We start from the raw sequence: 11,301 nt of genomic DNA, 5'->3' as shown, positions 1-11,301 counted from the left end.
TAAGCTCTCTTGTTTGAGAAGAGACCTGCCTGGGTGCCGGAGACCCTTGGGAAGTCCTTCCTCAGAAACACAAATGTGTGCGCAGCTATGGTGGCACAATTCTGTCTCCTCCTCTCCGCCCAAGACGACCCCTCCACAAGCCCTCCCACTGGGGAGGCGGTGGCCTGGCCCCAACAGAGGGGAACAGAGGGCGCCCGTGCGCCTGGGTCAGTATTTCTCAAACTTGGGCGCTGTGAACCTCCCAAGCCCTCACTACTCCATGCCGCCCTGAAGCGGCAGCACCAACGTAGCTCTTCTGCAGGACCGTGTGAAACCCTGCGAACTCGAACGGTCGCAAAATAGTCCGAAACAGAAGGCCTGGATACGCGTGCGCACAGGATGTGAGGGAGCACAGAGTCCGGCAGAGTTCGGTTCAGCGATCACGCCCCCAGTGCGACCTGAGCGCACCGAGCTGCCTCCATTTGGGCACAGGCGCAGAGTTGGGTCCGCCCGCTTCGAGCTGTGACGGTGCAGACACGGTGCCGAACTCTTGCCGGAGCTCCCGCTGCACACTCAGGCGCCCTTCTCACCCGGACAGGCTTTTGTGTCCCGGGACGACGACCTCCTGACTCACCAGAGAGCTTCCCTCCCCAAACCTCCCTCAGCTCCCGACACCGCCCCCGGTCCCCGGCCCCCCGGGGAAGGGCACGAGGAGAAGAGCCCCCCTCTGGAAGCCTTGTCCCGCTCGGGAGGCCCGACCGGCCGGCGCGGGCAATCTTTGCCCCAGCAAGTCCTTGAAATCTATATTTAGTGCACTCCACCCCTCCCCCACGTCGGAGGCAGGCGGGCGGGGAGGGGGACCCCGCCCCCGCCAGGCGTGTGTGTCGTGTGTATTTGCGTCCCGCGCGTGTTGCGCGCCCTCCGCCTCTGTGCCTCCCGCCCCCGAGGCCCGGCTGCTGCCCCAGCACCCGTTGCCCCGCCGAGTGTCGCGGGCCAACATGGGCCAGGAAGAGGAGCTGCTGAGAATCGCCAAAAAGCTGGAGAAGATGGTAGCCAGGAAGAACACGGTGAGGCTGCAGAGTTTGGGCCACGGCGTCCGACCCGGGAAGCGCGGCGCCGACCAGCCTGAGGGTCCCGGGGGAGCAAGCTGGCGGGGCGCCCGGGAGGCGCGCGCGGGACCCAGGACCCGAGGGAAGCTTGGCGGGCGCAGAGCTCAGCGCCCTTTGGGGGACTGCTGGGCACCTCAGAGTGGGCGTGCGCGTGGCTCGGGGCACCCGGGGTGGGGATCACAGGAACCCACAGGCAAGGCTTGTGCACGTCCCTGTGGACACGTAGGGTTCAGGGGTCCTGGGGTAGCTTGTGCCGGGAAAGCAAGGGAAGAGATCGGGACTTGGAAGCGGACTTTCCGAGTCCGGGGACAGACGACGTGGGCAAAGCCAGGGGAGTGGCGGCGAGGGCGGGGTGGAAGGAACAAAATCCTGGTGGCCCCAGAAGTGTCAAAGAAACTTGAGCTGACGAGGGGCGCTGAGCCGAGTCTGCCCGGCACCGGCGAATGGATCCCGGGGAGAGAAGCAAAGGGCCGTGGATTCCGCGACCGCACAGTTTCGGGCGCAAGGAGCAGTTCTGTTTGCAAGTTTCCTTTTCCCTGGCCGAGGGGTGGGGCCTGCGCCGGCGGGGGGCCGAACAGGTGCGGGGCAGCCGCAGCCCTCCGGGGCCCCGCGGGGTGGGGGAACGGGGGCGGGCTGGAGGCCTGGGCTTTCCTCACCAACCCGGAGTTTGAGGGGAGTCAGGGCCCGCGATCCTACCTAAGGATACGCGGAGCCCGGAGCGCAAGCCTACTTGAAGTTAATGTTTGATCCTTCCCGTGATCTTTGCCTTCAGGCTGGCGCCGTGGGATTGCCTGGCCAGAGCAAACTTGGCCTTCGTTCAGGAAGGCTCTGGGCACACCCGCGCAGGGGAAAGAGGGGAGGGTAGTCCAGCAGGCATGGCCTTAAATCTTGCCCTGTCCTGGGGCGGTTCTCCTCTCACCATCCATAGCCTTGTGCTGGAGCAGGACTTGCATTTCCAGGGCCTTCTGTGACCCTAGGAACTTGGGAAACGAATGGACTTAAAGTGGAGAAAAGGGAAGAAGGGCCGCAGGAGCCACGGAATGTCGGAAGTCCCTGAGGAGACGGGAACAGTAATGAGTTGGTGTTGATGTAAAGACAGAGCCTCAGTTTCTTCATCTGTAAGAAGGAGCTGAGACTACCTACCTCCTGGGAAGGAGTGTCACTGGATTTTTGTCTCTGCTATTGGCGGTGAGGGTGGGAGAGATGTGAATCCTTAGTAGGGCCTGGGGCAGTGCTAGCTGGGAGTCCAAGGCTTCTGCACAGCCAGATGAAACAGCAGCCCGCTGGCAACTTCTCACCCTTACCGCCCCGCCTCCAGCCGTCCCCACTCCAGGATCTTCCAAAATCAGTGAAGCTGAGCCTCGAGTCATGGGGGCACTTCTATGGGGGCAGCAGAGCCCAACCCGGGTCTTCTGAGCTGAATTCCACTGAAAGCAGATGGGTTATCCCAGCCCTGCTCCTTACTGACTCATGTTTAGGCCGGGAGACTCGGGGCCTCTGCGTGAGAGAGGTGCAGGGTGGGGGTTGGGGCGAGGAAGCTTAGCAGACCTGAGAGAAAGCACCTGGTGGGAAGTAGCGCTCTGGCTGAGAAGGAAGGGACTGGCCCGGGCTTCCCCTCGCTCCTCTATGGCCACAGATCCTCCCTCTGCTTCCCCTCTCTGTGCCCGGACTTCCTTTTCTATAAAAAGGGAAGGGGAAATGGTATTCCTTGGAGCGCATTCCTGTGGAAGGACTCAGAGCTCTCTCCAGGAATGGCCCAAATCTGGCCACGGGGGCTCTGGAGCTCGGAGCCAGCCTGCAGCCACGTCTGTGCCTGGGTTTTCTGCAGCCTCCGAGTGGGCACGGAGCTCTGGGCGTGTGATCAAGGAAGGTGGGGCTTGCTCTGGGAGGCCAATGGGCCCCGCCAGGAGTGGTTAGGGCGAGGAGGACACACTTCCTGTTCGAAGGCGGATCCTCCACCCTCCACGTCGCAGCCCAGGCCCAGGGTCTACTGCCAGTTACTGAAGGGCCAGCAGCTTAGGGCTGTTGTCAGACGCTGTTGGCGTGCACGCTCTGAAACAGCTTCGAACCCGCAAGCACCACATCACGGCTACACATACACACAGTGGCACACAGCAAATGTAGCTACGGGCACAGCCACGCACAATAACCAAACAGGCAACTGTGAACACAACTGCATATGAGGCAGGGCTTCGGATCCTGACATGACAGATACGCTGACTGCTTTATTTACAGAAAGACACGCGAAGACAACTGTACACGTGTACATGCAGACAATAAGCGATACCCAGACGTGCAAAACTGCACACCTAACAGCCACACTCACGCATTCAGACGTTGCCGCAGAGGCATCATCCCACAAAGGCAAGTAAACGCACTGCGCTTTGAGCTGCTCACCCACAGCTCCACACCTGGGCCTGGGCACCGCTGGCTGCACGCCCCATACACACGCAGAGAGACACACCTGGCCGTGCAGCACTTGCACAAGCAGGGAGGGCTCGAGGCTGTTCCTCAGTTCGTTCTGGTCCCAGCTGCTCAGTGTGACAGACCTTGGTGACCCGTGTCTAGGGATGGGATGGAGCCGGTTTAACTCCGTGGTTAAACTTTCAGGAATTTTGCAAGTCTGTTGTTAATACAGCCATTATTTTAAAAATTCAATTATATGTTTACAGTTAAGTAAATTGTATAAAAAGTGAAGGTAATAGCTCTGGTGGGTGGCCTGGTTGGAGCATCATCCTGGGCACCGAAGGGCCACGGGTTTGATCCCAGGCTGTGCACGTGTCTAGGTCTTGGGTTCAATCCCTGATTGGGGTGAGTACGGGAAGCAGCTGATCGATGTTGCTCTTGGACATCAATGTCTCTCTCTCTTTCTCTCTTCCTCCCTTCCTCTCTCTAAAATCAGCAAACATACCCTCAGATGAGGATTAAAAAGTAATAATAAAATACAATAAAAAACATTAAGCTCTTTAGAAAAAAACCCCACAGGTAATAAATGCTCTGAAATTGTCATTTCCTAATTTTTTGACTGCACTTCACCATCATGCATGGTCTGGAGGCAATTCCCTTCCGTTACGTCCGTACGGTGGGAACGCCATGGGATGGCGTGTCGCTCCTCGGTACCCCCTTCAGTCAGCGACAGCGTGTTTGTGATTTAAATTTGGCCCTGGGGGGAGTAGTCACACCAGAAATTGGCAGATAGTACACATCAGGGTTTTCCTTTCCCTGAGAACCCGTTGCTGGCATTGAGCAGCTTGCTGCCGCACCCTCCCCCCTGCCAGGCCACGAGCGCGTAAATCTGGACAGGTCTGCACCCAGACCTGTGAACTTGCGTAGCGGTTCACGCCCAAAATGCCTGAGTTTGAATCCCAGCTCTGTCCCTTGTAGCTTTGGGCAGATTATTTAACCTCCCAGCTTCTTGGATTCCTCTTCTGTAAAAGTGGGATCATCTACAAAAATGGGGATAGTCAGACCACTACCTCATAAAGTCATCATAAGAGTTAAATGAGACAAGGCGCATAAAATACTTAAAAAGAGTATCCAGCACATTGTAAGCCTTTGATTCACGTTACACACAGAGCTATATGCCCACACGTTTACACGCACACACAAACCCACAGGTCACACCTCTGAAAACACCCCGTGAACCCAGGCTCCGAGGGAGGATGAGGACAGGTAGCCCCTGGGACGCGGCCCGGGAAGCCTGGCAGGGGCGTACAGGGCGCGGGGGCACAGTCAGCTGGTGCTCCCCAGGGGGCCGCACGCAGGGCAGGAGGCTGGGGCTGGCTTCTAGGAAGAGGGTGGGAGGAGGGAGAAAGCTGAAATGGGTCAGAGACAGCCAGCAGGTTTTCAGATCCGAGTCTCCTTTCTTCCCCTCCCGGTCTGCCCTCCCGCCCCCTGCTGTCCGTTTGATTCATTTGCGCAGGGAGCCCTGTGCTGAGCCCTGAGTTCTCAGAGATTAAAACAGTCCCCTTCGCCCGAGAGGAATGAAAGTGGATGTCCACACTCAGGCCTGTGTGTGACTGTTCCTTGCAGCCTTATTTGTAGTGGCCCCAACCTGGAAACCAGGTGGGAAAGTCCACCAACAGGTGAAAATCCACAAGCAAACTGCGGTGTGTACGAACAATGGAAAGCAACTCAGCCGTGAAAAGGAACTGTTTCTGATATACACAGAAACTTGGATGAGTCTCAAAATAATTACGCAGAGTGAAAGAAGCCAGACCAAAGGGCGTTTATCACAGTACTCTTGGCATGCAGTCCTTAAAAATGCAAGCCTATCTATCATGACAAAAAGTGGTGGCGGGGGCATGGGATGGGGGGTGCAAGGAGGGATGGATTACAAAGTGGAACTAGGAAACTTTGGGGGGTGATGGCTGTGGTGTTATCCTGACTGTTTTATGAGGGTATACCGATGTCAAAACTCATCAAATCGTAGCCGGCAATATGTCCAGCTTATTGCCTGTCAATTATACCTCGGTAAAACTGTAAAAAAAAAAAAAAAAAAAGCCACACTCCTCACTCTGCTTAAGCTCATAGTTGGAAAGTGAGGAGAGGAGGAGGATACGGACATAAAAGCAATAATAATAAGCTGCAAAGGAAGTACCTGCAGAGGAAGAGATGGGGAAAGGGAGAGCACACCCAGAGGAAAGAAGAGGAGAACCAACAGCTGGGGGGCGGGGCGAGTGGTTAGGGCCCCCCCCCCGCCTGGGAGACAGGGATCAAGGGGAGAGCTGGTCTGGGGCAGAATCTTCTCCTGCTCTCTCCTCCTCACTGTCCCTTGGCCTGTCCTTCAACCACGCGTCTGCCTGTCTCCTGGGAGTCTCCTCCCTACTTCCGCCCTCCTCTTTCCTACTAAGAAGACCACTCGATGACCAGAGAGGGACCTGGGGCAGAACCCACGGCCCTCAGTTCTCACCTTGTGGCCTCCCACAGGAAGGGGCCCTCGACCTTCTGAAGAAGCTGAACAGCTGTCAGATGTCCATCCAGCTACTCCAGGTGGGGTGGGGGTGGAAGGCTCTGGGGACAGTGCTGGCTGGGGGGCGGCTGGGGGGCGGGGGTGTAGACCTTCCAAGGGGGGGAAACCTGACAGGGGGGAGGCCTCCAAGGGTGGGGTCTGGGGGGAATTTCTGAGCAGAGGGCTGGAGGACCTTGAGGTGCTCTGAGGGTGGGGACTGGGCCATTTAGATGCGGGCAGGGGACCTTCCAAGCACAGGGGCCTTCTGGGCCTGGGAGGAAGACTAATGTACTTCCCTTGAGTATCACAATTCCCAAGGTCCTGGGCTTGTGGGATCCAAGAGGCCAATGATCCAGGGAAAAGTCCCCATTTTTCAGTCTGCCCTGTGTTGCCCCTGTAGCCCCCAAACATTGCCAAATGCTCTTGGCCCCCCAAATTAGCATACACCCAAGCTTTAGTAGCCAGATCTGTGTCTTAAGCTGAAACCTGAGCTCAAAGATATGCCTCCAGCACTCCAGGGGGCTGGGGATGGGGAGGAGTCCTCATCCCTCACTGTCAGCCAGACCCACAACCACCACCACCACCACCACCACCACCACCACCACCACCACCTCAGCTTTCCACCAGAGCCGCCATCACCCACAGTGCGGGGCTGCGCCTGGGGCACCAGCCCTCCCTCAGGATGGCGGGTCAGGGCCTCAGTTATAGGGTCAGGGTTATTGTCTCAGCCACAGGCCGGGCCTGGGGCTGTGGGGAAGCTGAGGCTAGGGGAAGGGGGTGGACGAGCCAGGCCAGGTCTTGCCAGTCAGGGCAGCCAGTCCCGCAGGCCCCTTCTCAGACCAGCCCCTCGCCCTCTCGCTCTGCAGACAACCCGGATCGGAGTCGCCGTGAACGGGGTTCGGAAGCACTGCTCAGACAAGGAGGCCGTGTCCCTGGCCAAAGTCCTCATCAAAAAATGGAAGCGGCTGCTGGGTGAGGCGGGGCAGGGTTGACTCAACTGTGTTTTTTTCCCCAGCACCTGGGACAGGACTGTGCCTGGCTCCTAGCAGGCACTCAGTGTGTGTTTGTTGAATGACTTAATAAATGACAGGTGGCCTCTAGTGGGGAGTGTCAGTGTTTGTCTGCTCAAGGGCGAGATTTGTAGGTCTGTAAGTTTTCCCATACATGTGCCTGTGTGTGCATTTCTGTTTACTCATGTGTTTGTACATCTGTATATACATATTTGTGTGAACATGTACATAGGTGTGTGTGTGCGTGCCTCCCTGCCCCCGTGTGTGAGCGTGGATTTGCTCACGTATGTGCATGTTGTATGTGCATCTGTGTACAAGTGCGTGTATGTGTTGGGGGAGTGTGCGGCTGTCCCTGCCCCTCCCCCAGGCCACGCTGGGTTCAACGGAGCCGGAGCTGAGGGAGCCGTACCGCCGCCCTCTCGTTTTCAGAATCCCCTGGGTCCCCCAAAGGAGGAAAAGGAGAGGAAGGAGAAAAAGCCAAGAAGAAAGAAAAAGAACTCGCCTGTTCCAGCTGGAAGCCAGAGGCAGGCCTTTCTCCACCAAGGAAGAAACAAGGGGACGAGCCCAAAGACAGGTAACTTTTTCTGGGATGGAGAAGGAATATCCCAGCCTTTTCACCCAGCGCGTCCACTCTAAGGAAGTTACATTAAGACATGAATCCGTTAAACAGACAGATGTATGTTCTGTGTGTAACATTTTTTGGCTGGCGTTTCCGAAACATTTTTCCTCTAAACCCTCTTTTTTTTTTTAAAGATTTTATTTATTTATATTTAGAAAGAGGGGAAGGGAGAGAGGGAGAGAAACATCAGTGTGTGAGAGAAACATCAATCGGTTGCCTCTCGCACATCCCCAACTGGGGACCCGGCCTGTAACCCAGGCGCGTGCCCCAACCCAGGATCGAACAGATGACCCTTCAGTTCGCAGGCTGGCACTCAGTCCGCTGAGCCACACCTGCCAGGGCAAAGATATTTTTTTTAACAAAAATATATGTGATTATAATTAAGAACTTTGTATTCTATGTTATACAACAAAATTTATATTTATATTGTTGAGTATTTTTTCCACAATGATCCTGTATTGCTTTTGAAATCAGAACAAATAATAGCACTTTTAAAAAAAACAAACAAGAGTGAGGACAATTTGTTGTAGAAATAATGAAAAAACGAGGGAAAATCATTCTCACTCCCACCACCCACAGGCAATCACTGTTCATGTTTTGGTTTATGATTTTTTCCTTCCTATTCTCTCTTTGACTTGTTTTCCACAGTTATTCATTTTAGGGCCTACTTTTTAAAATATTGCTACTTGTCACATGGTTCTGTAATCATTTCTGTGTTCTCTTCCTTTCCTTGCTCGTTTTCCGGTTGTATCCCACTTGGAGAAATCCCAGTTGGCATTTAACTTTTCGTGCAGCATGTTTTGTTTTTCCAGACCGGTCGGCAGGGTGGCTGGCGGGGACCCTCTGACCCACAGGGCCCAACACAGAGTGTCGTTTACTGACAGCTGCTGGGCTGGCTGCACACGTGCGGCCCCCTGTGGGCGGTCACGCTTGGGCTGGTCCCGCCACGTCTGGGCCTCCCGTGTGGTCCTGAGCGCCGTGGCACATGAGGGACCGGGAGAGGGAGGGGTGCTGTGAGATGAAGCTGGAAGACGAGAGGCTGGCCTGTTGGGGGAGAAGGCCAAGTGGGGTGGGAGCTGAGCTGCAGAACAGGCGTGTGGACGTCACGGCAGAGGTGGCAGCCCGAGCCCATGTGCTTCCTGTTGCTCCATCTCCGAATCCCACCAAGTGATCGGTACAGGGGGTTCTCTTAAAGGCCTCTAAAAGGAGAACAGACATGGTCGAGGGGATGGCTGGAGAGCAGAAAGCCAGACTCTGGGCTTCACTCAATCACGTACTCACACCCTCAGTCCCTGAGACTCTGTACCGTGGCCTGAAAAGTGGGCAGTGTCATCTCGATCCTTTCTTCTTTTTTTTTAAAGATTTTATTTATTTATTTTTAGAGAGGGAAGGGAGGGAGAAAGAGAGACACACACATCAATGTGCGGTTGCTGGGGGCCGTGGCCTGCAACCCAGGCATGTGCCCTGACTGGGAATCGAACCTGCGATGCTTTGGTTCGCAGCCCACGCTCAATCCACTGAGCTACGCCAGCCAGGGCCATTTATATTTTCTTAATAAAACTGGGATCGCACTCTACATACGGTTTGGTAACCAGCATTTGACACCTAACGACGTCGTAAACATTTCAACGGGAGGTAGGGTTGTTAACGCCGCTTTCCCTTCACAGCCGAGGTGCCGCCCGCCATACGCAGCTGTCACTGAGGCTGCGCGGGCCCTGGGCTGGTTGTCTCCCCGCCTTGCTGGATGCATCCAGTTGGCAAGGGTCCTATTTCAGCTAAATTGGTGAACTTCCTTCCTTTTTAGTTTTCTTAATGATAATTGATCATCATTACTTATTATAGAAACACTGTAACCACATTAGTGCAATTGAAATAAGGATTAAAAATCTTTGCCCACAGTGTGCCACTGCCAACCAACGAAGCAGTTTCTTTTCCTCTTTTCTCCCAGCGCTGAGCTACTCACATGCATCATTTTCCCATCCCTGTCGGTGGAGTGTGCAAACTACCGTGTTCTCGTTCACTTATCTTCCTATTGTATTGTAGGCATTTCTTCATCTTCCCGAAGAGCTTTCACAATGATCATTTACAATAACCGCAGAATATTTCTGGTTTGTCCTAACAAGAAAAGCAGTGAGGAAGGGCCTGAACATGGCGAGGCTCCGGGGTGAAGGCTCGTGTCTTCTCTCCCTCCTCTGCCTGCAAGATTCCAGCTTCACACTCTGGTCCACACCGTCCATCCTCGGTGGGGGGCACTCAGGGAGGCGCCCCGCAGAGGAGCTGCAGGGCGGGTGTGGGAATGGAGGGGCACGTGAAGGCGGGTGACACTTCCCCTCGCCCTCACTGCTGCCTGCCCCGTCTTCATGCTGGAGCGAAGGTCCGGAGCGGATGGGTCTGGTCCACGGGGTGATTAAGGCTTGCCCCTAAACCCACCTTGCCCACTGTCTCCCAGACCATCTGGAGGATGAGGTGGGAGCTGGAAATCCAGGCAGAAATGTTGCAGGATGTGGAAAACAAGAAGTCCAATGCCTGGGACTGTGGAGCACCAGGCCTGCCCTGTGCTGGGAACTGCTGTGGGGGCATGCATGCTCCAATGTCTTCCTCCCAGACAGCGCAAGACAGAGGCTCTTTCCTTCTCGTTGACAGGTGAGGGAGCCCGATGCTCAGAGAAAATGACCTGCCCCCGGGGCAGAACGGGGAATACAACCCTGTCATCGGCTCTCTCTGAACAATGATGAATGTTGTGTGGGTTTGTATGCATTCAGAAAAAGGTCTGGAAGGAAAGACATTAAACTTAGTAGCTGTTACCTGTGGGGAGGTTTGTTCCCCCCCTTTTAGTGTTTATATTCCTGTACTGTTTGACTTAACAGCATTCAGCAACAAATATTTACAGAGCGCCTGCCCTTTGCCAGGCACCAGTCTGTTTGCTGGGGATAAGTCCGTGGATGTATCAGACTGCTCTCCCCAGAAGCAGACCCTGATGCTTGCATCCCAGCCCAGGGGTTTCTTTGGGAAGTGGTTTCAGGAAGTGCAGGTCGAGGAGTAAGGAAGGGAGGCAGGGCAGGGAAGGAAGCCAGCCCAGGGTGTGTCACTGAGCAGGGGACTGCCATGGGCGACCAGGGTTTCAGTCCTGTTCTGAACGCTGTGTGACAGTGGAGGACACACCTGGGGCCGACCCACTTGAGGCCGAGGAAGGTGGGGTATAGACCCACCCAGCACTCCCGGCCCACTGGCCTGCTGGTGCTGGCTGGAGCGGAGAAGTCCTCAGGCAGACCGCGCCCAGGGGAGCTTGCAGGGGGAGGCCCCTGTGTCCCATGCACTGGGAGAGCAAACACCCAAGAGGGTATGGGCTGAGCAGGCACAGTGTCCACCACCGTGAACAGGACCCCCTGAACTCTGCTCTTGTGGGGTTTATGTGACAGGGGCGTGGACAATGCATATAATAAGTAAGGAAATCATAGTCTTTCTAACAGCTGACAGCTGTGGCAGCTGTGCTGGAACTAGGAGAGCTGGGTGAGTTAGGGAGCAGGGGTGGGGGGCAACTTACATTAATTTTATAAAACCAATGAAAGAGAAAAATACATCCTATATCAGAAAGGATGTAGCTACCTGTGTTTTGGAAAATGGGAAAAAACT

At 55.3% G+C, this 11,301-nt stretch overlaps 1 protein-coding gene across 1 annotated transcript in view; it reads left to right on the top strand.

The window, feature by feature from the left end:
* The first annotated feature begins 823 nt into the window (after positions 1-823).
* Positions 824-11,301, top strand: part of TCEA3 (transcription elongation factor A3) — a 33,975-nt gene continuing 23,497 nt past the window's right edge. The window contains exons 1-4 of the mRNA XM_036025520.1: positions 824-1,046; positions 6,018-6,080; positions 6,906-7,011; positions 7,479-7,623. Coding sequence (XP_035881413.1) covers positions 978-1,046; positions 6,018-6,080; positions 6,906-7,011; positions 7,479-7,623 — 383 coding nt within the window. The 5' untranslated portion in view covers positions 824-977. The remainder of the gene's footprint in view (positions 1,047-6,017; positions 6,081-6,905; positions 7,012-7,478; positions 7,624-11,301) is intronic.

Source organism: Phyllostomus discolor, chromosome 5 (genome assembly GCF_004126475.2).
Source record: "Phyllostomus discolor isolate MPI-MPIP mPhyDis1 chromosome 5, mPhyDis1.pri.v3, whole genome shotgun sequence".
NCBI classification, from domain to species: Eukaryota; Metazoa; Chordata; class Mammalia; order Chiroptera; family Phyllostomidae; genus Phyllostomus; species Phyllostomus discolor.
The sequence above is the reverse complement of the archived record's forward strand: the minus strand, read 5'-3'. Positions and strand labels throughout refer to the sequence as shown.